This window comes from Gorilla gorilla, chromosome 15 (genome assembly GCF_029281585.2).
Source record: "Gorilla gorilla gorilla isolate KB3781 chromosome 15, NHGRI_mGorGor1-v2.1_pri, whole genome shotgun sequence".
Classification (NCBI taxonomy): domain Eukaryota; kingdom Metazoa; phylum Chordata; class Mammalia; order Primates; family Hominidae; genus Gorilla; species Gorilla gorilla.
Window position 1 is genome coordinate 108,343,002 of NC_073239.2, and position 25,722 is coordinate 108,368,723.

The 25,722-nt window shown below is 49.5% G+C and overlaps 1 protein-coding gene and 1 pseudogene across 4 annotated transcripts in view; one reads left to right on the plus strand and one right to left on the minus strand.

The window, feature by feature from the left end:
* Positions 1-23,062, minus strand: part of CCDC88C (coiled-coil domain containing 88C) — a 145,816-nt gene extending 122,754 nt beyond the window's left edge. For 3 of the 4 annotated variants that reach the window (XM_055361213.2, XM_004055575.5, XM_055361217.2), the window contains exons 1-3: positions 22,518-23,062; positions 21,625-21,725; positions 13,551-13,659 (exon numbers count right to left, since the gene is read on the minus strand). In XM_055361213.2, coding sequence (XP_055217188.2) covers positions 13,551-13,659; positions 21,625-21,725; positions 22,518-22,577 — 270 coding nt within the window. In that variant the 5' untranslated portion in view covers positions 22,578-23,062. Of the gene's footprint in view, positions 1-13,550; positions 13,660-21,624; positions 21,726-22,265; positions 22,439-22,517 lie in introns of those variants that run through there. The other variant, XM_055361214.2, reaches the window with a different exon arrangement.
* A 1,020-nt stretch (positions 23,063-24,082) lies between these two features.
* On the plus strand, positions 24,083-24,613 carry LOC101124692 (COX assembly mitochondrial protein homolog; annotated as a pseudogene).
* The last annotated feature ends 1,109 nt before the right edge of the window (positions 24,614-25,722 follow it).

The following is a 25,722-nucleotide window of genomic DNA, read 5'->3' on the forward strand; positions in this document are numbered from 1 at the left end:
TCTGGCTTCACTTTTCTGGCCTTCGGGTAACCAAAGAAGTCACCCCACAGAGCTGGCTCACCCACTTCCACCAGGCAGTGGCTAACCTTATTCCCTAGCCGAGAAGGCAAACCTGCCTGCTCCCTCCCCAGGCCACCAGCCCCCAGGCCAGGATTGCCCAGCTGCAGCTAAGGAAAGCAACCGGAGGCTTCTCCCTGGAGCTGCAGTGTGCCCCATCTCTTCCCCTACAGAACACCCCTACATGTAGAATTACCACCCCTCAACCCTTAGCCTCCCCGAAACCCAATCCCAAACCAATAGAACCCTCCCAGTGGAACGTGGCAGCCTTGACTATCTGAAATCTCTGCCTCCCCCCTAAATACCACCAACTCAGAACTGGGGGTACAGAGTGCGGCCCCTTCAACTTTTACAGTACTGGCTGAAACCACCAATTTAAGACCAGCACTTCCTCATCCTCCTTCCCTCGACATTCCTCTCATTACTAGAAAAATAAGACGACAATTATATCGCGACAATTACATCTCGAAGGATCAAGGGGCCCTGGATGCCAAGGCGAAGCAGCAGAGAATCTCTGCCGTTCCCAAAAGAAGAGCTGAATAACAAAAACTGTTACGAGCCCTGGAGGTGAGCCACGCAGCCGGCTTCATGGAGAGGCAGGGCCTGCCTGGGCAAGTTCTTCTTCAGAAACTCCTTTTGACAAACCAGTGAGAACATCAAACGTGCTGATCCTGGCATTTAACGCCAAACCCAAGGCAAAGGAGAAACCTCTGTTTTTTCTTTTTAACGACTTGAGAAATCCATTTCTCTCCTTTCTGTCACAAAAGGAACTGGTTCCTCCTGCCACTTCCTCCCACTCTGGCGTTTAGGGTATGTCCATAAAGTGAGCTGTGTTTCCAACCTTCATTCACGCCCGCATCACTCGATTCCCACAACACTCATCACCCACAAGTGCAGCTTTCAGTCGGAGCTGAACAAGAGCTAACTAAGAATGAGCCTGACAAGCACCGGGAACACCAAGCACAGCTCACTCGCGGCTTCTGCAAGCTTAACATACATCGTTTCAGCCATAATTTTTCCGGAAGCACAAATTCAGACCCCTTGCCCTCCGATCAGGGGATCACTCAGCTTCCACTCCTAGAAGCTTTGTTGCTTACTTTGTGCTCCCCAAGATGGGCTCATAAACACACATCTCTGTAAATAAATGGCCATGAATTAAGAAACAACTTCAAGAGTTCGAGACCAGCCTGGGCAACACAGGGAGCCTCTGTCTCTACAAAAAATCAGAAACATAAATTAGCCAGAAGTGGTGGTGCATGCTGGTAGTCCCAGCTACTCGGGGGGCTGAGGCAGGAGGATTGCTTGAGCCTGGCAGGTCAAGGTCGAGGCTGCAGTAAGCCGTGATCGCACCACTGCACTCCAGCCTGGGCTACACAGAGCAAGACCCTGTCACCAAAAAAGAAAGAAAGAAAGAAAGAAACTTGAGCAAACGGTGAAAAAATCAATTCTTGACATGGTAAGATAACCTGTATCAGAAACATGATTCTGGAACAAACACCAATAGGGGAGGGAGCGGGGCCTGGGGGAAGTCCCGATGTGTCAATGTCCAGAGGTGGGCAGGTCTCCAAGCAGACCCTGTGAGGCTGCACGTTCTGAGCATCTGGGCTCGGCGCTGTGCCCAACAGGCCCAGGCAAGGGGACAGCCACAGGGGCCTGGGTGGCATCCCCAACACCAAGAGTGAAAGCAAGACTCCTGAGCCAAACCTCCTTCCCGCAAAGGCTGAGGAAAGGATGGCCGCTCCTGAAACACGAGAAAAGCCCCAGCAAATCAAGATCTTGACTCAAGTCCTAGAGAAGGAAGCCTCAGAGAACAGAAAGACTGTGTACACACACACACTCACACACACTCTCACAAACAAACACTCACACACTCTCACACTCATACTCAAACACACACACACATTCTCTCCATCTCCTTGCCCTGGCTGAACTCCAACTCTGCTAATTACATCAAACCCACCTTTCGCCCTCTGCAACCCCTGCAATTAACCCTGAATCTCTGCTTCCTGCCGCTCTGGGGTGAGGGGTGAAGTCTGAGGCCAGCTGCTCCCTGTTCCACCCTCCGCCCAACCCCGGAAGTTTCAGAGGTGCCTGAAGCAACCCGGTCCCTTCCTCTGGGCTCCAGGCTGGTGTGAAGCCGGGTTATCACGGGAGCCCACACTCCCAGCTGGGGGGCACACCACATGCAGCACCCCCACCGAACTGCGGGTGCAGATCCTGACTGGCCCTGCCAGCCTTTACAGGGCAGCAGGTCCACCTGCAGCAAGTTACCTCCCTACATGATTCTAGAAAGCCTGGCTTTTAGAAAGAAGCTTCTCCAAGCAGCTGATGATGAAGAAAACTTGCAGCTTTCTGGGGCTATTTCCTGATCTTGCTCCACGAGCCTTGGTTTCCTAATCTATAGAATGGAGACGGTAATTTCTTCTTTATAATACCGAAGTAACAGTGAAAAACGACGAGGCTCTAAAGCCCCCAGCACGGGCACTCAGGAAAGGTTAAGCTCCCTCCCATTCACCTCTCAGCCTTTTGATTTGGGCACAGATCTGAGTCCCACAGTTCCTCGCTGCTATCTGATATGCCTGGACAGCATTTCTTCTGACAACAAAAAGGAGACAAAAGAAAGGAAAACAAGTCCAACTGGCACTCTAACAGCTTACAGAAACCAAACCTGCCTCCCAAGAGGTTTGGGCGTTCAGCACACCACCAGGTCCTCAGCCCGTTTGCTTCACCCCTGGCCAACAGTTGAACCACTGAGCTTGTAACACCAACACTGGCTGGCATGGTGGCTCACGCCTGTAACCCCAACACCCTGGGAGGCCAAGGCAGGAGGATCGCTTGAGCCCAGGAGTTTGAGTAGCCTGGCCAACACAGTGAGACCCCATCTCTACAAAAAATACAAAAATCATTAGCTGGGCATGGTGGTGCGCACCTGTAGTCCCAGCTACTTGGTAGATTGAGGCTGGAGGATTGCTTGAGCCCAGGAGTTTGAGGTTACAATGAGCTATGATCGCGCCACTGCACTCCAGCATGGGTGACAGAGTGAGACCCTGTCTCGAAAATAAATAAATAAAAAGGTAAAATAAATAATTGAAAGAAATACAAGCAGCAGGAGCCAGCAGGACAGGGAGCACCACTGGCTGGGAGTGCAGGCCTTTTGTTAAGTGTGGAAAAGGGGATTCTAGTGGCCCTGAGAGCTGCAGCCCTCTTGTCTGGCTGATCAGGAAGCTACTGCCAGCAGCCTGCAGCCCTGGGGGCGCACAGGTCTGCTGCAGAGCATGGCTTTCCTCGGCCCAGACGGCTGTTCCTGCTCCTCTAGGGTCCTTGCTCCAGGTGGGCACTGAGCCGCCCACAGCTGAGTGGTCTCCTGGGCCTCGGGCAGCCCTGTGTGCTGGTGCCCTCTCTCCTCAGGGGTTCTCCTCTCTGCGGAACACTCTCCCTCTGGTCCTCCCACTTGGGGGACTCCTCACTGTCATCTTGGGGAGCCCCATGTGCTCTGCCCAGCCCTAACCCTGGGGTCTGCTCCCACCTCCTTAGCCGTGGGCAGCTCTCATTCTCCATGCCTGCTTGTGACTCTTGAGCCAACCTCACCATGGCTCCCATCTGCATTCCCAGCCAGGAACGCTCAGATCCACCTGACCGACACCAGTGACACCAAGCTGGCTTGCTCCCCACTAAGCCCACTTCTCCTCACCCAGAGCCCCAGGCCCACCCAGAGAAGAGCACCAACGCCCCACCCCCAAGTCACACCAGGAACCCAGGGACCCCTCACCCTTGGATTCCCACATCTGGGCTGGATCCCCATAGAGTCTCCTAGAGCTCGTCCTTCTCTCTGCTGCCGTGGCCTCAGTCCAGGGCCCTGCGACCTGCCAACCCCTCCCAACACCTGTGCATTCTCCAAATGGGAGCAGGAGTTTTCTTTCCTAAGCTCTCTCTTTTAGAAGTTCAGGTTCCTAGGCCAGGCTCAGTGGCTCACGCCTGTAATCCCAGCACTTTGGGAGGCCGAGGCAGGTGGATCATCTGAGGTCAGGAGTTCAAGACCAGCCTGGCCAACACGGTGAAACCCCGTCTCTACTAAAAATACAAAAAATGTGCCAGGCATGATGGCAGGTGCCTGTAATCCCAGCTACTCAGGAGGCTGAGGCAGGAGAATCATGTGAACCCGGGAGGCAGAGGTTGCAGTGAGCCGAGATCGCACCACTGCACTCCAGCCTGGGCGACACAGTGAGACTCCCTCTCAAAAAAAAAAAAAAAAAAAAGAAGAAGAAGTAGTTCAGATCCCTAAGCACCTAAGCACAGCCTGGAGCCTCACCCCCATACCCCCAAGAGACGCCCCAACCTTCAGGCTGCTTTATGTCTCCAAAGCTCTGCAGGTGCCGCTCTTCCCCAGAGGACACCCCTTCCCTGCCAGTCAACCCCACCAGCTGCAGGCAGACATCTCCCCCGAGAAAGCTCTCCAGGATCCCTGCTCCCCGGGCCTGTGTCTGGCCATATCCCATGTCCTGCGTACACAGGTTTTATTGCAGCTGATTTACCTGGCCACTCTCCCACCCCACAAAACGTGAGCATCTCGGGCATGGAGAGGACAAGAAAGAGAAACAGAAAGAGGAAGAGCTGGTAACCCGGCAAGTCCCACCCACCTGGGGGCCACCAGAGCTTCCACATCCTGCATTTCCTTCTTCTATTATACAAGCTCTAGCTAGGGAATGGGGATTGGGAGGAGGACGGGGGACCCCCCGCAGACCATTGCCCTCCTCAGGCACATATCCCAGCAGTCTGGAAGATTCGCTCTTGAATTCCGAACGGACTGCAAACCTTCACATGGAAGCTGACTGTGACCTCCGGATGGTTGGATCCACAAAAGCTCCCGCTGCCGACATGGGGACAGAGCCCAGGCCTGAGCTGGACTCCCGGCCACAGCCAGGCCCTGCCCCTAATGGCTGCCTTGTTCTCTAACCCCACTACGATTCCCTCAGGCAGTCCTGCTGGAGAGATCCCCAAAAGGCACTCAAGATCCTCCAACACAAACGAAGTCCACCCAGACATTGCAAACACAACCTCAGGACCTCACCGCCTGGCAGGGACTTGAGAATCTTCAGCATGCAATAGCAATTTCTTAAAATAGCTGCATTTTAACCAACACAATCACAAAGGGTGAAGAACACAAATGGGTAACTGACCAAAGAAAAAGGAAAAAACCTATAAATAAGGCTATTTTGGCAGTAAGTAGCAAAAATTCTCAAAGTATTCATGTCCTTTGACCTAGGAACTCCCTGCTAAGGAAATAAGAACATTTGTTGAATGACTTATGTACCAAGTATGTTCACAGTGGTATGGTTTATAATTCTGAGACAATGATAGCAGTTACACCCACACGATAAAATGTTACACAGACACCAAAATTCATATTATGAAAGAGTATTTAATGGCAGGGAAAAGCTTGCTCACTGCCTGGTAAATGAAAAAAAGGCAGGTTACAAACAGTATAATGATACGAGCCACACTTTAGAAACACACACACACACAAAGCAAGCACAAGTACCAAAATGCTGGCAGTGGTATACCTAGGTGTTGAGGTAACAGGTGAACTTAAGTTTCTTTCTATATCCTAATCCATAGTAAGAATATATATATTATATATAATATATATTATATATTATATATATTACATATAATATATATTATATATTATATATATTACATATAATATATATTATATATTATATATATTACATATAATATATATTATATATTATATATATTACATATAATATATATTATATATTATATATATTACATATAATATATATTATATATTATATATATTACATATAATATATAATATATATTATATATATTACATATAATATATAATATATATTATATATATTACATATAATATATATTATATATTATATATTACATATAATATATATTATATATTATATATTACATATAATATATATTATATATTATATATATTACATATAATATATTATATATTATATATTATATTATATATTTTATATATTATATATATTTATATTTTATATTATATATTATATATATTACATATTATATATTATATATTATATATTATGTATCATATTATATATTATATATTACATATTATATATTACATTACATATTATATATTATATATTACATATATTATATATATATTATATTATATATATTATATATTATATATATATTTTTTTTTTTTGAGACAGAGTCTTACTCTGTCGCCCAGGCTGGAGTGTAGTGGCGCGATCTCGGCTCACCGCAACCTCTGCCTCCCAGGATCACGCCATTCTCCTGCCTCAACCTCCTGAGTAGCTGGGACTACAGTCACCCACCACCACACCAGGCTAATTTTTTTGTATTTTTAGTAGAGACAGGGTTTCACCATGTTAGCCAGGATGGTCTCTATCTCCTGACCTCATGATCCGTCTGCCTCGGCCTCCCAAAGTGCTGGGATTACAGGCGTGAGCCACCGCACCTGGCCAGAAAATATTTTTATAATCAAAAATGTTATTTTTAATTTCCTCACAATGTGGACATGAGCTACAAAATAAAAAATATGGCCCTCCTCTTTAACCTTTGAAGTCAAAAGTGGAGAAACTAATTTCTCCTCTGCAAATTCTGCACAACGTATTATTACTCCTAAAGCAAATGCCTCTTGTACCAGTAGCCATTGCCTGAGTGGACTCTAAGTTCCCTTGAATCCTGTCCCTGCCCATCAAAGCAGTTAAGTGGACTAAACCCTCTAGACCACACAAATGAAACACAGCCACAAGTTTAATGTGTTCTTTCCACCAACAATGTCAAATGGACATTTCCTTCTATTCCCGCTTTTGACAAAAGATTTTCCGTGGTGGATCATGCCTGTAATCCCAGCACTTTGAGAGGGTGAGGCGGGAGGATCGCTTCAGCCCAGGAGTTTGAGACAAGCCTGGTCAAGTTAGCGAGACCTTGCTTCTACTAAAAATCAAAAAAAGTAGCCAGACGTGGTGACGCACACCTGTGATCCCAGCTACTCAGGAGGCTGAGGTGGGAGAACTGCTTGAGCCTGAGAGGTTGAGGCTGCAGTGAGCTATGATCATACCACTGCACTTCGGCCTGGGAAACCGAGCAAGACTGTCTCAAACAGCAACAACAACAACAACAACAAAAAACACAAATTAAAAGACTTTCCTTCTTCAAACAAAATGTCCACATTTCTTAAAGATAATCCTAATTTTTAGTTAACAGAGCATGCTTATCTAATACAATTACCACAGAGGCTGACATCTCAGAAACAAGGCTGAGCAGAGGAAGAAGTTACAGGCAGTGTGCTGCCGTTTATGGAAGTCTCGAAGAAAGATCACACAAAGCTCTGTGTGTGTGTGTACACAAGTGTGTATAGTGTGCACACACGCATATATATTCAACACACACACATAAACACAGCAAGCGGATAAAAGTGTTAAGTAGATACCACCCAATTAATGAGAGGTGCTAACCCCAGGAAGGGAGAGGACAACAGGGCTTAGTAGTGGCTGCTGGGAACGTCTATCTCAACAGAAAATTTTTATTTCTTAAAAAAGGAAAAGGTCTCAAGCAAATATGGAAAAATAGAACCATATGTTCATATTTATTTTGAACGACGGGTATGTGAGTGTTCGTTATGACCACTTGTACTGTTTTATTTTTAATTCTTCAAAACAATAAAGGAAAAAGAAAAGGGCTGGGAGAAGCTAAGGCACCCGGGCTGTATTTATTCTGCTGTTTCACTTGAGATAAGGAACCTTCTGGCCTTGTGCCCATGCTAGAGGCCAGAAGTCAGAGAGCCGAGCTCAAGGAACCCAGAAAGCTAAACTTCCTTGAGCTGATCGTAAACTCTAAATCTCGCAGTTTCTGGTCACCATGCAACTGTAGCATTTCAGGCCCACCCCCTTTTGCTTGAAGGAAGGCACTCAGGAGGCTCAGAGAAGGAGAGCAGCCCGCCCAGAGAGACGGCGGGACCCCAGCCTTGCTGCCTCTGCACCTGGCGAGGAGAGGCGCGTGAAGAAACAGCAAATTCCTCATTTCAGAGTGAATCCTATGGGTAAGTCCCCACATCCATCCAAGGGGCCCGATCTCACTGGATGAGATATCCACGTGTGGACTCGATGACAAAGACATACGTCTCCAACAACACACAGGGAATGTATCCAGGCCACCATCTGAAGTGCTTCCCACCACACAAAGCCAAAGAAACCTCAGAAACTTCACATGACAATGAGGCCCTTTCCAGACAAGGCGCCGGACTGAAGGTGTCCAGGGCAGGGAATGGGGATGGGATGCCATGCACAACCCCAGAGCACAGACAGGCCAGCCGCTGCTGCACAGGGCGGACTTCTGCTGGAACAGCCTCACTTTCAGCCTGACTCCACTATCTGCATTTAATGTAAATATTCAAGGCTCTTAATGAAAAAAGTGAACCATTACATAAATCCAAAATTTAATTTTAACAAAAGCCAGGCCAGATGCCGTGAGCCTTACAGGCTCGTGCCTATAAGCCCAGCACTTTGGGTGGCCAAGGCAGGAGGACTGCTTGAGCTCCCAAGTTTGAGACCAGCCTGGCCAACATAGTGAAACCCTGTCTCTACTAAAAATACAAAAAGTAGCCAGGCATGGTGGTGCCCACTGGTGGTCCCAGCTACTCGGGAGGCTGAGGTAGGAGGATCGCCTGAGCCCAGTGGAGGGGGAGGTTGCAGTGAGCTAAGACTATACCACTGTACTCTAGCCTGGGCGACAGAGAGAGACCCTATCTCAAAAAATTAAATTAAATTTTTAAAACGCCAGATGAAAAGGAGGTTGGCTGTTGAATGAGTAAAACAAGCATCGGAGGACACAGAGTAAACCTGGCCAGCCAGGCTGAGGCAGCGTGGGACTCTGGCCCAGACTTGCCTGTCCTCCAGGCTGCTCAGCGGATATCCCATTTGAGGGTGCTGTCCTAAAGCCGGTGTCCCCACATTGGACAGGCCAGCCTTTTCTTCTCCAAAATGCAGAGACTGACCCAGGTGCTCTCTCTCCAAGGCTTTGTCCTACTCTGGCTTTCTCTGCCCCTTCTCAGCTACCCCCTCAACACCCCCTGCTCCCTCTGGTAACCTCCTGGTCACCGCATCCTCTCCTTCCCCTCCTCCAGTCTGAGACCCTGCCTTCCTGTCCTGGGGCGGTGAGACGTGCATCTGGTGTATGTGATGGAGAAGGGTCACCTGGTGAGGACTGAGCTCCTTCTACCCAGGAGATCCAGCTCAACGTGACTCTTCTAGAAATCACCAGAAATGTTCTAACCCATTGGTTCCAGTGGTTCCCATGGGCATGTGCGTCAGAATCACCTGGGGGCCTGTTAAAATACAGACTCCCAACTTACACGCAGGCCCAACAATCTGCATCTCTAACAAGCTCCCAGCGCGGCTGCAGATCTGGGGACCACCCTTTGAAGAACCACCACTCTCACCCACTGATTCTCAATCCTGTTGGAATGGTGAGACTCAAGAAGCTGGGAAACTTTTGAAAATGCAGATTCCTTGGCTGGGCACGGTGGCTCACGCCTGTAATCCCAGCACTTTGGGAGGCTGAGGCGGGTGGATCATGAAGTCAGGAGATCGAGACCATCCTGGCTAACACGGTGAAACCCCGTCTCTACTAAAAATACAAAAAAATTAGCCAGGAGTGGTGGCAGGTGCCTGTAGTCCCAGCTACTCGGGAGGCTGAGGCAGGAGAATGGCATGAACCCGGGAGGCAGAGCTTGCAGTGAGCCGAGATCACGCCACTGCACTCCAGCCTGGGCGACAGAGCGATACTCCGTCTCAAAAAAAAAAAAGAAAAGAAAATGCAGATTCCAGGGCCCCAATCCCAGAAGAGTCCAATGAAGTAAGCCAGGAAGGCGGAGAATCTGCCTCAGACGCCGGTGGTGGGATAGGATCTCAGCCACACTGGTTTCCACCCACTTGCTGACCTATGCCCTGCTCAGGAAAAGTTCAAGGACCCTTTGCCTCCCCAGGTTTTCAGAAGTCAACTTGAGCATCCTAGTGACACGGCCCACGCTCTTTAGGAAAGGCCTGGCCTTCCAGACTGTCACTGCTCCAGTGTGCCACAGAGAAGAAGGGGACAGTTAGGGGCACAGAGCCATCTCCTGGCAAACAAAACCCAGAGCCAGAATGCGCGACCTTGATGTGTCTACCAAAAAGCCACAGGTGAGAGGGAGGCCCACCCACGCAGCACCCCAGTCAGAGTAAGGAACAAGGTTTGTCCCACTTCATTCCAAGCCCTCAGGACCTTCGGGGCTACTTTCCCAAGAAGAGGTCGGGCGGCAGCTTTACGGAAACGTTCTGGAATACCCCTTTACTATAATAACCGGTTATGTTTGTGCTATAATGTTAGGTGGGAGGGAAAAAAGGCAGGATACGCAATTGTATATATGGCCACAACCACAATGGCATAAAACAAAAACTATTCACTCAAGAACTGAAAGGAAATACTACAAACGTTAAGGGCGATTGTCTCTGGGTGCTGGGCTGATGGGTGGGTCTTTTCTCTTGCTACTTGTCTGTTTTCTAAGCTGTTTACAAGGAGCACGTACAGTACGACCTATATGACAAAAACTTTATTTTGTCATAAATCGGAAGGAAAAAAACACACAGCAGAACACCGTCCACACGGAATGTGCCAGCCCTGAACACAAGCGTCCTGTCAGCTTCCTTCAAGAGGGCAGGACTGAGAGGCAGTGACCACTCCCTGGTCAGCAGCAAGTACTGTCAGCATACACTGACTGACCATTTGCTCTGAGCTGGGCCGAGACTGCCAGCGCACACCAGCCCAGTCCTCCAAGAGCTCCCAGCACAAAAGGAGGGAGAGCAGGGATGCAGGGTCCTCTTTCCATCTGGAAGTCCTTCTGGACCCTGAGGGTGGGCTGGCCATCTTTTACTTTGTGTGGCCACTTCCCATCTTCTGGAACTCTGCACAGTACCCCAAGAACAGCAAACTGCTTCTCAAACCCACACAGTCTCAAGTGAGTGTCAAGTCCATTTGGACCCTCGGAGTGGCTGGTCACCAACAGCAGAAGTCCTCCTGGACTGGCAGGGCCAGAGGATGGCATCTCTATGGCCAAACAGCTTGCAGCAAGAGCCTCACTGCCCCATGCTACTCACAAAGACCTGCAGAAACCTCACCTCCATTTGAGACCTTCATCACATCCAAGCTCACCCAAGAGCTCACAGTGCAGGAGGAGGGAGGACAGGGATGCAGACACCTGCCCAGTGCTATACCACTGGCTCTGGCCAGCCCTGCCCATTCCCTCCCATGACCCTCCAAACTGGAAACTCAGTTGCCCACTGAAACTCTACTCAGGTATCACCTCCTCCAAGACAACTTCCCCAACTCCCCGCATGCAGGCTGGGTTAGGGGGTCTTGCCTCTTGAACTTTCAGCACTATGTGCTTCCCCTAGCACTTAGCACACAGTCCTGAAAGCACCTGCCTGTCACGAATGGCACCTGCAGACAGGGCCCATGCCCTGCGTACCTGCTGAGCAGCCGGCACAGCCACCAGGCCCTCATCACAGATGCCCAGGTCATTGACAGCACCATTGCCTTTACCCCACTGCTCCTGTGCATGGCTGTCGCGAGGGAGATGCCAGCAGAAATGCCCCTGCCTATAGCATACACCATGCTGAGTGTGGCTCCCCTTCAAATCCCCAGAGCCAACTCTCACAGGCTCCCACACCAGCCCTCCAGGCCTCTCCCTGACCCTCGGCCCCCTCCTCAGACATCTGGAACTAAAGGGATGGGGCTGGTTCTAAGCTTCCCAGATGCAATGTCCCGAGAGCCCATGGTGCCCCTCTCCCAGTAGTCTCTGGACTAAGCACAGATGGCTCACTGAACTGGCCCACACAGGCAAACCACGCCAGCCCCCCCACCCAACGGGAGGAGGACGGAAACAACCATCTCAGAAAACCCAGGCCATTGTCCACTCCCTCCCTCTCACGTTCAGTTTCAAATTCATGTTGAAACAGAAGCAAGGGCTCCTGCAGCAACCACAGCCCTCAACAGGAACTGGGCCCAGCACAAAGCGCAATGCCACAGCACACATTCTGCCTGGCAGCCCACCCAGCAGTCCCTCAGCGGACCCCAGAACCAGCAACCACTGCACAAGGGCAGAAGGGGAGTCACGGCTGGCCAGACGGCTTCCTCATGTCAACAGAGGCCTCACAACATCCAAAGATGCTCCCGAATCCCAGAACCAAGACTAAGTTACAGCCCAGGAAGCCAAGTGCGAGGCACAGGTCTCAGGCGGAGTCTGGTCACATGTTTAGTGAAACGCTGGCGTGAATCTGGGAGGCAGTTGTTCTTGAGCAGTTCTCAATCTGTGTCCCCTGGAGGCCGAGGAGACAGCTGAGCACAGTGCACTGGGCTTCACCTGGGTTCTCGAGAAAAATCATATGGGGGGAAAGTTTCACTGCTAAGAAAAGGTTTGAAAACCAGGGCTCCAAGGTACACAGTTTCAGTCCATTTCCATCCGTGTTGGCCATACAGAGATCACTAACACCATCAAAGACTCAACTGGCCTTCCCAAGGCTGGGATGGGTTTTGGGTTTAGTTTTGTTTGTTTTTGAGATGGAGTCGTGCTCTGTCACCAGGACAGAGTACAGTGGCATGACCTTGGCTCACTGCAACCTCCGCCTCCCAGGTTCAAGTGATTCTCCTGCCTCAGCTTCCTGAGTAGCTGGGACTACAGGCGTGCACCACACCCAGCTAATTTTTGTATTTTTAGTAGAGGTGGGGTTTCATCGCGTTGGCCAGGATGGTCTTGATCTCTTGACCTCGTGATCCGCCCGCCTCGGCCTCCCAAAGTGCTGGGATTACAGGCGTGAGCCACCGCGCCCAGCCTGGGATATTAAAGAGCAAATCCCCATCAGGCTGGCTTGACTGTCCCACTGACCACGCAGATCAGATGCGGTAAACACTTGAAAGACAGACGTTCCCTAAGCCCAGTGCTCCTGCTTGCAGCTAGAGGTGGGTTAATCACATTCTTGGTCCCATCTTCACAACCCTCCAGTGGTTCCTCCTCTCCCTCAACCCTTGAATGGCTCCTGTATAAAGAGCCACTGAGCCAGGGGCTGGGGACAACCACCTCAGGGTCACCTTCAGGAAGCCCATTCCAGCCAGTCCCCACTCAACTGCATTCTCGGGGCAGAGGCTGCAAACTGAGGCTCCTCTCTGGGACCTTCACAGCATATAGCACGATGCTACACACGGCTCAAAGAACATTCACCAAACAAAGGAAATCAACGCACCATCTCATCCTCACACATGCCCCAACAAAGGGTTCACACGAAAGCAGACCAACTGTCAACAAGTAGAGGCCTAAACATAAGCACCGTTTCCTCCCGGCCTCCTGTGGGAAAACCGTGACAGTGACGATACTGAGGGACACACATCAGAATTCCCGACAGCAGAACTGCCCTTACCTGGTAGTAGGTCTTAATGTTTCTCACCAAGATGGTCAAATTCTGAATGCGAAGGTTCACATCATTGTTGACGTGCTTATTGATGCGTTGATTTGTGGGCCTGGGATCTCTAGGGGAAGAAACACGAGAATGGAAATTGCATCTCCCAGCAGCTGCCACACTTCCTTTCCCAGCCGCGACCCAGCATCTTGTCCTCCAGTCCCTAGGTGACCATGAGGCTGTGCTGCGGCAGCTGTGGTTCAAGTCAAATCCCAATCCTGCCACTGCTAAGCCAGGACCTCAGGTGGGCCACATCGCCTTTCTGCTCCCTGACCCGAGCACCTGGCCCACCGCAGGCCCTCAGTCAGTGCTGTTTCCATTCCCACCATTCCTAGCACCCACAAAAACCAACCACATATCAGTGCAGACCCCAAATGTTATACTGTATAAAACTAACCCAGCCAAATATATTTCAAGATTAGAAGAATTAAAAGCTGAACAAAGAAAAATATGTGAAATATCAAGAAAGACAGAAGGAGAAAAATGGTAGTCTTTTTTTTTTTTTAAATAGAGACAGGTCTCACTCTGTCACCCAGTCTGGCGTGCAGTGGCACCATCACAGATCACTACAGCCTCCAACTCCTGAGCTCAAGGGATCTTCCTGTCTCAGCCTCCCAGGCAGCTAGGACTACAGGCCCAGCTAATTTTTTTTTTAATTTTTTTATAGAGACAGGGTCTCACTATGTTGCCCAGGCTGGTCTCGAACTCCTCAAGCCATCCTCCTGCCTCAGACTCCCAAAACACTGGGATGACAGGTGCGAGCCACTGTGCCCAGCCTAAAATGGTACTTTTTTTTTTTTTTTTTGAGACGGAGTCTTGCTCTTTCGCCCAGACTGGAGGGCAGTGGCACGATCTCAGCTCACTGCAACCTTCACCTCCTGGGTTCCAGCGATTCTCCCACCTCAGCCTCCCAAGTAGCTGGGATTATAGGTGCATGCCACCATGCCCAGCTAATTTTTGTATTTTTAGTAAAGACAGGGTTTCACCATGTTGGCCAGGCTGGTCTCGAACTCTTGACCTCAAGCGATCCACCCGCCTCGGCCTCCCAAAGTGCCGGGATTACAGGTGTGAGCCACTGTGCCAGGCCAAAATGGTACATTTTCTGACTTAATACGCCAATAAAATCATAATGTTCCATTAAACACAGGTCTCCCTCTGTCATGCGAATTGGTCTTGGGCTGGTCCTCCCTGTGATTTACAAATTCCAGGGACAAAAATCCTATCTTGAGAAACTGGCATAATCAATCTATGACAGTCTATGGTGTACAATGCACCCTGTAAGAAATGCTAAGAGACACAATTAATTCATGTGGGAAATCCCCGAAGTGTCATTTATTTTCCAACCTCAGGCAAAAGTTGGGTCTGGTTGTGATGAAACCAGAAATCTACATCAAGTGATGTATCATGTCCCTCCCTCATCTATATACAGGACATTTCTCAAAATGCTCAGTGTCAGAAAACGTTCCCCATTAGACGAGACCACTCAGCATTACTGAGTTCGCTTCCACCCTTCCACAGACTGTGCGCTGCTTTTCATAACAAAGGCCTCCCTTCCATCTGACAGTCCCAAGACACTGCAAAGGATGGCTAATTCAAAGGAGGGCCTGTCTTCACAGTTTCTTCTGTCATCCAGACCCCGTGATGAAGGTGCTGAGCCTCTTGGGGGTTAGTGTGGGGAGTTAAGGAAATCAATCTCAATGCCATCTGGCTCATTCAAAGCCAATAATTAGTAGAAAATTGACAAAGGAAAAAAAAAAACCCTACAAATCGAAAACGTTTCAAATATTTCTGGAAGTACAGTGATGGAGTGTGGCCAAGTCATTTACATGTTACATGTTTCTCTTGGAGTCATGCATAACTGAGAAAATAAAGGTTAAGAGTTCCGTGGAAATTAATTCAGGAAAAGAAGAGGCATTCAGAATTTAAACTGCAAAGGCATTTTTAGCTACAGAAGTGTTCCTGGCAGCATAAAGTAATTTATCTTAAAGGTACAATTCTCCTCCCCTTACTGTAGATACCTTAAAAGATGAAAATCAATTTCACAGTGACAAATGCACTTCTTAAAATAGCAGAACTCAGAGAACATGCAGCGCTTTTTCTGTTTTGTTTCTTCTTTCTTTGGTCTTTGTCATTGTAGTCTCATCTTTCACTGAAGTCAGACGGGACCACCCCAGGAGTGGCCAGGAGCCGAAAGCCTCAGTATACATCGTGGACATCTCCAGCACGTGCAAAGGCATAGCATACACTCAGGGTCGGGAACCTGGGAGTCCCCTCACATCACAGCATAGAAGCCTCTGACCATCCCTGCTATTGTTCTCCCCAGTTCTTGCAAGAAATAGCTCACTGAAACAACTCTAAAAGGACCCTGACATTTACTGTATGAGTAATTAAGCTACTTACCGTGATTATTAGGACTCCCTCCTTTAACTAAGCCTCTCTGGGTAAAGAGACGCTATCAGGACACTAATCAAAACAAAAGCCTCAACTACAGTTAAGGCAGGCACATCTCAATCTCCACTCTGCCCAGCACCCCCGTTAACTCCCACCTTTCCACGCTGTAGGAAATGGGAGTCGGGAGACATGGGTTCTAGTCCAGGTCCCAAGCCCAGCCAAAGTTCACTGGGCTTCAGTGTGCTCATCTGCAAAATGGCTACAGGATCCTTCCGGCCTTCAAAGGCTATATGGTTCCATGAAGCCCACATCTGCATTAGCAAACGTGGACTGTACTTGCTTCTGTACCACAGGAAGATGTTATTATAACCGTTAAACAACTGCACTTCCCCAAAAGTTGTCATTCAGAACAACAATCATCTTTACATGATAGTCCTAAAACATAAAAGGCTAACACTCTAGTATCAGGATCTCAGAGGACAGGATACAAACATGGTAGCTGGTCGGAACTTGGAGAGTTCCAAGAGTTCCAAGTCTAAAGTGTGGGCCCCCAGGGATTCCTTTTCATAAAAACTTCCAACTAGAAAAAAAGAAACTGGCCAAGCACGATGGCTTATGCCTGTAACCCCAGCACTTTGGGAGGCCGAGGTGAGAGGAACACTTGAGGTCAGGAGTTCGAGACCAGCCTGGCCGACATGATGAAACGCTGTCTCCACTAAAAATACAAAAATTAGCCAGACACGGTGGCATGCGCCTGTAATCCTAGCTAATCGGGAGGCTGAGGCAGGAGAATCACCTGAACCTGGGAGGCAGAGGTTGCAACGAGCAGAGATCAAGCCACTACCCTCCAGCCTGTGCAACAGAGTGAGACTCCAGCTCAAAAAAAAAAAAAAAGGAAGAAGAAAGGTAACCAATTCTTCCTAGAATTTTAAAGAGAGTTATAATTTAGGCTTACAGTAACCTTGCCCCCCTCCTTTGGGAAAGCCAGCCCCCAACTTTTGGTCATATTCCAAAACCTTCCTAAATTTAAAGCTAAATCAAGAAACTATGTATTGACACAGAGAGATGTCCCTAATTTATCACAGGTTAAAAAACATGCTAAATGTTTTTATATATGTTTAATGTATTTTTATACAAATATGGACCCATGCTAAAAAACAATAGCAAGAGTCCATATTTGTATAAAAATATTAATACATTAAGGACACGTATTAATATATATCATAGATAACATTCGGAAGGCACTAGAATATTGACATTGCTACCTCCACATGGTAAAATCACAGGCAAGTTTTATTTTGCTCATCTGTATATATTCCTATTCTCCTAAGATGAACATAGTTTGTGTATTTTTTTTCTTTTTTTTTGAGATGGAGTCTGGCTCTGTTGCCCAGGCTGGGTGCAGTGGCACAATCTTGGCTCACTGCAAGCTCTGCCTCCCGGGTTCACGCCATTCTCCCGCCTCAGCCTCCTCAGTAGCTGGGACTACAGGCTCCCGCCACCACGCCTGGCTAATTTTTTTGTATTTTTAGTAGAGACGGGGTTTCACTGTGTTAGCCAGGATGGTCTTGATCTCCTGACCTTGTGATCCGCCCACCTCAGCCTCCCAAAGTGCTGGCATTACAGGCGTGAGCCACCGCGCCCAGCCTGTTTGTATAATTTTTAAGGACTCAAAGCCCCCATGTGCAGCCAAAAGATGGAAATTACTTAAGTTCATAGGTAAAAATTGTTTTTTCCCAAGATTTTTGTGCCACTACAAATTCATTCAACCAACAAGTAAAATTTCCCCTTTTATCCTAAGCTTCTACATCTGCAAAAGGGAAACATAAACTCTCCTTCAAGTGCACTGGGGTAAAAGTTATCCTTCAAATGCTTTTTGGGAGGTAAAGAAACTCTCCTATTTCCCCGAGGATGTTTCTAACCTATGAATAATTAACACAGTATCCTGAATTTTGCAGCTAGCACCAGGGGTCACAAGGAGCCTGAACAAATACGGTTGAACTTAAAGGGCACAAGCTCTCAGCCCTAGTACCAAGTTCCAACTTTAGCCACTGCGTCAAACCGGATGGTTTACTCTCACAAGTAGAGATGTACAGCACTAAGGGCATGGGTACACGTACGTATGTCCACACACAAACTCAGATCTGGGCCTCATCTGCACAATGATAGACATATGTTAGGCTTTTTCTATACATAGTTTTATTTAAATCTCCCCCAAATTGGTAAAATACCATCCCCTTATTACAGATCAGGAAATCAAGGCTTAGAGAGTTTCAGTCATTTGCCCAACATAATAACACTAGGAAGTGGCAGAGTGGGGATTTGAACTTGTCTGCCTGATGCTAGGGTTAAGGCTTTTAAATAATTTTCCTACAAGAGAATGAAAAACGTGTCCAAAGTTAACCAGAGCAAACTTTGTTTTCTCTTGGGTGCTGGTAGGTACCCAAGACACCGTGTTGACAGAGGGGCTACTGAGCAGGCATTCCCAGGCCTCTCCATCCAGGCCACTCAAAGCCTCAGTTTCATTCATGAATTCTCCTAGCCCTGGGCCTCCCCAGAAAGCTGAACCTGTGGGGCTTCCCTGCTTCCAGGTGCTGATGTCACCAGGAGACCAGGGCCAAGAGACTACTAACAACCTTCTCCGGTTGCCGGAGACAATGGCCAGGTGCAGTCACGTGACCCCCAGCCAACCTCCACAAGGCTCCCAGGTGTTAGGTAACAGCCTCTTATCTGAGCTCTGTTAGCAGTACTGCTCAACGCGATTTCCTCAGGTCCTACGAACTTGGGGTGAAGGAATCAAAACAGGCAAATAGCACAGTCTAGGAGCTACTGGTATGGGAGATGAGGCAGAACAGCCTTACCCCTTACCTGCTGGCTAGTGACATGCTGCCATTTGGTAGAAGTGAAAACAGAGGCTTAAGTGCAGTACAGTCTAAATGCGGGGCTAAGACTTGGGTCCCAGGGTCCAATGTTGCCCTAGACCTCATTGGTAGAGGGCTAAGGGCTGAGAACTGTGGGGTAATCCAAGGATCGAAGAATGTGGGGGAAAAGATAGGCCACAAAAAAAAAAGAACTTTTACTTGGTGCCTCAAATCCTTTCTGGATTAAGATGGCACCTACATAGGCAAATAGTTAAATGTTAACACAAGGTTTCATTCTGTCCTCACAACCATCTCTTAAGGAAGGTACTTTATGTCCCATTTTACAGATGAGGAAACTAAGGCACTGAGCGACATGCCCAGTGTCACACTGCTGGTAAAAGGGAGGCCAAGGGTTTGAATCCCAGCTGGCTATGTAGGCTGTCCGATACGGGCCAGGGTTCATTGTTTAGTTGAGGTAATTTTACATAGCATGAAATGCATAAAGATATAATTTGAGGAGTTTTGGAAAATGAAACATACTCCAGCCACTCTGCAGGACATTTCAACTACCCTGAAAAGGTTCCCCCGGGTCCTTTCCAGTCAATCCTCACCACTTCCAGACACAAAAACACTATTCTGACTTCTATCACCTGGAACTGGGTGATTCTGATGACCCATGCAGGAAACCATGCCCACCCGCTCTCTCTTCTCTTTCCTCATTCTGGAAAGCCAGCCATTCAGCCTCCCCACGCTCCCTTCCTCTGTGCCCAACCCATCCAGAGGGACCCAGAAGCACTTCTTGAAGTCTTAAGAGCTACAATTTACCAGTTCCCACTTCTGGAATGATTACCTTGGCATATCACAGAGAGAACATCTAAAATTGCCCTTCCGGGAAGGGGAGAAACCCTCCCACCCCACACCACCCCGGCCGAATTTAGCCACGGGCCAAATGAGAACAAGTGATGAGCTGGCGTTTCTCAAAGGAACGGTCCAACAGGCTTTCCTGATTTACAAGCAAGTGGGAAACGCTTCAGGAATTCCAAAGGTCAGGGAAGAAAGAGAAACAGTCCCAGGGCTTTTGTTCCCCCCTCTGCCTGGGTGTAGGAGCTGAATGAAAAGGCTGGGGATACTGCTGGTTTTTTTAATTAAACAGTCTTGGGCTTGGGTAAGGACAGGTTGAAGTTTCACCGGTCATTGCGCCAATGGAATCCAGTAATTTTCAAGGTCTAACAGAATGAGGGGAGAGTGGCCAGAACTTGAATATGCCACGAGACAGCTTCCGGAAAACTCAGTTTCAACGAAGTTATCTAAGAAGTGCTGTCAAAGCTGGCAACAGATTTTTGTTTTTCAATCTAATCAGACACTGAAGATTGGTAAGATTGGTAGTGACTTTTTTTCCTACACCCACAGCTGTGAACTTTAAAAAAAAAAGCAAAAACCATTAAACAGCATGACATCAAATGACTTATTAAAATAAAAGGAGGCCGGGCACCACAGTGGCTCATGCCTGTAATCCCAGCACTTTGGGAGGCCAAGGTGGGCGGATCACCTGAGGTCGGGAGTTCGAGACCAGCCTAACATGGAAAAACCCCATCTCTACTAAAAATACAAAATTAGCCGGGCGTGGTGGTGCATGCCTGCAATCCCAGCTACTCGGGAGGCTGAGGTAGGAGAATCGCTTGAACCCGGGAGGCGGAGGTTGTGGTGAGCTGAGATCACGCCATTGCACTCCAGCCTGGGCAACAAGAGCAAAACTCCATCTCCAAAAAAAAAAAAAAAAGCAAGGTTCTTGAATTATTTTTTTCTAAACAGGCTGTTTAAGGCAATCTATATAAGCCACTTTCTGGATATGCCAAAGCAAACTGCTCCTCTGCCTTTGTGAGCCACAAACGAAGCTGATCTCTCATTAGCTAATAGATTTATGCTCCAGTATGACAACTTGCTCAGTCGTAGGTGAATAGGTGCGCACACGAGGCTGATCCACAGTGAACATTAGGATGTTTTATTTTGCTTCAAGTGCCTGTGAATCATCCCGACACTCAGTTCCAATGTTCCCTGCAGTTTGAGTTAAAAACAGAATGCAAAGGTAGAAGCCAACACCTACATTGTGGCAAGCTGTCAATCAGGCCGTGCAGAGCTCAGCAACAGGAAAGGATGTGGTCAGATGTACTCGCTGGCAAGAGTAACTTCTACTAAGACCCTGTTCAGGCTGCATGCTTCCAAACAAACAGCACCATGGGCCCCTCCTAACACTGTGACTTTAAACTCAGTCCATACAGTGGGACTTAATGAATTGCACTTGCTCTGGGGCAACTGAAAAAGGAAGATGAAATGTAAAGGAGCTCAGAAACACAGACAACCTCATCTAAAATGAAACTTTACAGTAACCCTCGGATGCCTGGGCCCACCCCGACACTTCCTGTAACCAGACACTCTCCGTTACAGTTCCTTGCCCTCCAAAAGGGGACTTTTTCATTTCATTGCTCAAATCACAATTAAGTCCTTGAGTTTGAAGTCAATTGCACTATCTACACCACGTAAATGACAGTCATTCAATTCCAAATTTCCTTCATCAAACCAACTGCCAGACCCACTGTGCTGGAGTTCTTCAAACACCTACGAATGTCCAACAGGCACGTTAATACTGAGATACCAGCGTCTCCACCTTCAGAGAACTACCCCCCACCCCACACACACCCCGCCATGCAACCTTCCACTCCATTTCTACTCTCAAACTTTCTAACGCACCATTCTTTCCTTCCTCCGAGAAGAAGGTAACTTACATTTGCAGCATAATTTGGTTCAAAAAGATGCCGTCCACTAAATCCATGTACATAGTCAGGTTGTCCTGGCTGCCGCTTCCAAACGGGCCAAAAGTTTTCACCTGCGGGGAGGGGGACGAGGAGAGAAAGACAGGAAGTCACCCCGTGCGCACAAACGGTCCAAAGCTCTCCCAGGCAGAGACTGGCCGGGTCAGTGTGAGCAGAAGGGGGTCACCCACGCCCACACCACCCTTCAGCAGGCACCAAGCCCGGCCTTCTCCTAGGGCCTGTCTCCCCTCCCCGAGCGGGGCAACAGACACGAGACAGGAGGAGAAACTTCCTCGCCACTTTTCTCCCGCGTTCCAGAGCGGAAAAAATAAAAATAAAAAGGACTTTTCAATAAATGTCTGACGTCTCAAATCCATTGTAAATCAGTGCGCCCACCCCAGTCTGTTCACTTTCCCATTCGGCGCCCCCCATTCCCCACCCGTCATCGCCATCCACCGGCTGGTCTCAGGGATTCAGAAAAACTACATGAGATATTTGGTTGGGAAGAATGGGGTCCTTTTCGGGAGTGGCTAAACCCCAGGGACAGGAGTGACCACTGGGACCCGGTCCGCCCCGAGGCAGCCAGCCTAGAGCCCCAGAGGGAACAGGTGTACCCGCCCGGCTCCTGGCCCGGCCGAAAGCGCGGCGGGGTCCCGCGCCGGACGCACAACGGGGGCGCCGACTCCAGAGTTACAAAGCTCCGGACTCCAGGACGCGGCCCCAATCCCGGCCGGGAGCCACTTGCTGCGTCCCTCGCGCCCCGGAGCCACCCGGGGCCCCGGCCGGGTCGGGTCTGCGGCGTCCCGTCGCCGGGCTAGAGAGGAGCCGGTGCACCAACAAAGGGGCGGGGAGCCAGGCGCACTCACCCAGGTCACCAGCGGGCTCTGCAGGAAGAGCTCCAGGAGCTCCGAGACTGTCACGTCCATGCTGAGGCTGCGCCCGCCGGCTCCGCGCCCCCCGCCCCGCGTCCCCGTTCCCCCGCGCCGCGGCACAAAACGGCTCCGCAGCGAGCAGCGGGCCCGGGGCTGCGGCGGCTTGCGCCCGGGAGACAAAGGCGGGGCGCGCGAGCCCACGTTCCGCGGCTCCGGCGGCCCCGCGCCCCGCCCGGGTCTGGGGGAAGGGGAGGGCCCGCCGCTCGGGGAGGAACAATGCGGGCGGCCCCGCCCCTCGGCAGCCCTGGGCGACCGGCGCGCCGCCTCGCGGTGCCAGCCCGGGAGCCCGGGCGCGGGACGCGGCTACGCGGGGCGCTGGGAGGGGACTAGTGGCCCGCGGCGGGTGGGTCGCGGGGCCCGGCTCCCCTCCCGTGGGACCGCGCGCCCTCGCCGAGCGCAGCCTCCCCGCGTGTGGGGCCCCAGCACGTGGCGCATCCCTGCGCGCGTGCGCCTGCAGCCGGGGCCCGAGCGCCACGTGCGAGCTGGGGTGCGCGGGCACTGGTGCGTGCCGGGAGCGGGGACGCCCTGCCCTCCGAGGTCGCCCGCAGGCTGCCGCCCGCTCTGGGCTTGGGGACCTCGGCCCTGCGCCTTTCCGCACTCCTGGCAGGTGCAGCCCCAGGTACAGTCAAGAGGCCCCGCAAACCCCCACTCCTCACGGTTGTGCCCGGCGCAATAAACGCGCCCCGACCCTGGGGCCGGGCTGGAGGGCAAATAAGAAACTTTATGTTGAGTTTAGGCCTTAGGGGCGCGGCCCCTCGCGCCCTACCGTGCCCCACCGTGCCATGTTCCGGGCTGCCTGCCTTCTAAAAGTTCCTGCAGGAAGCAGGTGATGTGGCCTCCCCAACCCGGGCCCGCCCTCACCACTTTGCCGGAGGCGAGCTAAATTCCAGCCGGGGTTCCTAGCAGCAGCTTAGTGGCAGGCGACAGGAAAAAGGGCAAAGGCCCCAACTGGCTGGAAGGCAAGCCCGGGGGCAGGACCTCCTTGCGGGACGGCACGAGGCAGGAGCCGGCTCCAGGCTGGTCTCGGCCTGGTAATAATTTCACACCACCAGCCGGTCATTGTTCAAAGCACTGTAGACCATTTTACTAATTTAACCCCAACGATCGCCGCATTTCCCAGCTGGGCCAACTGGTACAGGGTTGACCCGAAGGGCCCTGCGTGGCGCTTGGCAAGTATACAGCAGGCACTAAATGGCTGCCGACAGGCTCGGTGGTAATTTTGAAAGTTGGCTCTGTGCAGTGTTGGGGCTGCGGCATCTGCTGGTGGCGAGTGGTATTACAGCCCAGCGCTGGCGGACCCCGTTGGGCTGGGGAGGGTTGTGAGATTATGGCCTGAGAGCCAAGGGGGTCGGTTAGGGGTCCCTAGAGACTGTGGAAGGCGGGGTAGCATAAAACACAATGGGGGACTGCGGAGGAACTAAAATTTCGAGACTACATGGTTTTGTTGTGCACCAGAAGTTCATTAGAGAAGTTCCTTAATTGTTTCTCCGCCCGCCGCGATGGCACTCGACCCCGCGGATTAATTTAACAACTCTGATGGTTGCTCTGTGAAATTTAAAGAACAGTGGTTTAAGCAAAGACCACAAGAAAGAAGAATTGAGATCAAAGAGGAGTGTGTGCCATCGCTGTGGAGGAGTTTCAGTTGTGAATCATGAAATGTCCTGTAAGCCATTTCAAGGAGTTTGATTTTTATACCAAAAACAATGGGAAGACACTACAGGTTTTTGGAGCAGCAGCTCAGACGTGTCGAAAAAGATGTTTTGATCCCTAAAATAATGAGAGAAAAGGCCAGAGAGAGGTCTTCTGACAAGTTCAAGATTTTACCAAATGTTGCAAGAACTCTGGAATCCTTATGGTAGTAAAATGCTGGAAAGAAAATTCTGCATTGAAAGAATGTCTTAACAGCTCACTATAATGACCCAGCCTTTTATGAATAATGCAAAGTGGAATACCTGAAGGAAAAGGAAGAATTCAGAAAAACTGGAATTTCTACAAAGAAAAGTCTACAGAAGCTGCCCACAAGTGTGTAGACAAATATTCAGATGACATTCAGGATCTCTAATACTCATGGAAGTCGTTTATAGAATAAACCTTAAATAATGGACTCAAGAATGTGTGTTTGCTAATTATGTGTGTATCCTAATTATGGAAATATTACTTTTATCTGAAATAAAAATCTTTTTTTCTTTTCTTTTTTTTTTTTTTTTTTGAGACAACAGAGTCTCACTCTGTTGCCCAGGCTGGAGTGCAGTGGCGTGATCTCTGCTCACTGCAACTCCGCCTCCCGGGTTCGCGCCATTCTCCTGCCTCAGCCTCCAGAGTAGCTGGGACTACAGGTGCCCACCACCACGCCCGGCTAATTTTTTGTATTTTTTAGTAGAGATGGGGTTTCACCGTGTTGGCCAGGATGGTCTCTATCTCCTGACCTCGTGATCCGCCTGCCTCGGCCTTCCAAAGTGCTGGGATTACAGGCGTGAGCCACCGCGCCCGGCTAAAAATCTTTTATTTAAAAAAGTTCCTTAATTGCTCATAATGTAAGTTAGTTCAAAAATAGGTATGATGTGTACACACACCGCTCTTCGCTCGGAAGCCTCTCTTCTGAAAAGTAAGGGATGCAGATGCGGCCAAAGTTGTTTTTCCAATTTTTTTGGAAAGACAAGGATGAGGGATCTTTACAGTTATTTATTGAGGCCGGGTGCAGTGCCTCACACCTGTAATCCCAGCACTTTGGGAGGCCTAAGTAGGTGGATCACTTCAGCCCAAGAGTTCAAGACCAGCCTGGCCAAAAAAAAATAGAAAAATTAGCTGGGTGTGGTGGTGCACACCTGTGATCCCAGCTACTCTGGAGGCTGAGAATCACTCGAACCCGGGAGGTGAAGGTTGCAGTGAGCTGCTGCTATTGCACCATTGCACTCCAGCCTGGGTGACAGAGCAAGACTCTGTCTCAAAAAAAAAAAAAAAAAAAAAAAAATTTATTGAGTAAGCTTATTCTTTCACACTAAGAAATAAGTGGACAAATGCCTTCTGACAGTTGTGAGACTTTTCCCATCCTGGTGAGGGAATTTTCCCCTGGGGACATTGACAAGGCCCTGGGCCACAGCCATGTCAGGAATGTTTGCTTTGGGGTCAGTTAGCTGCT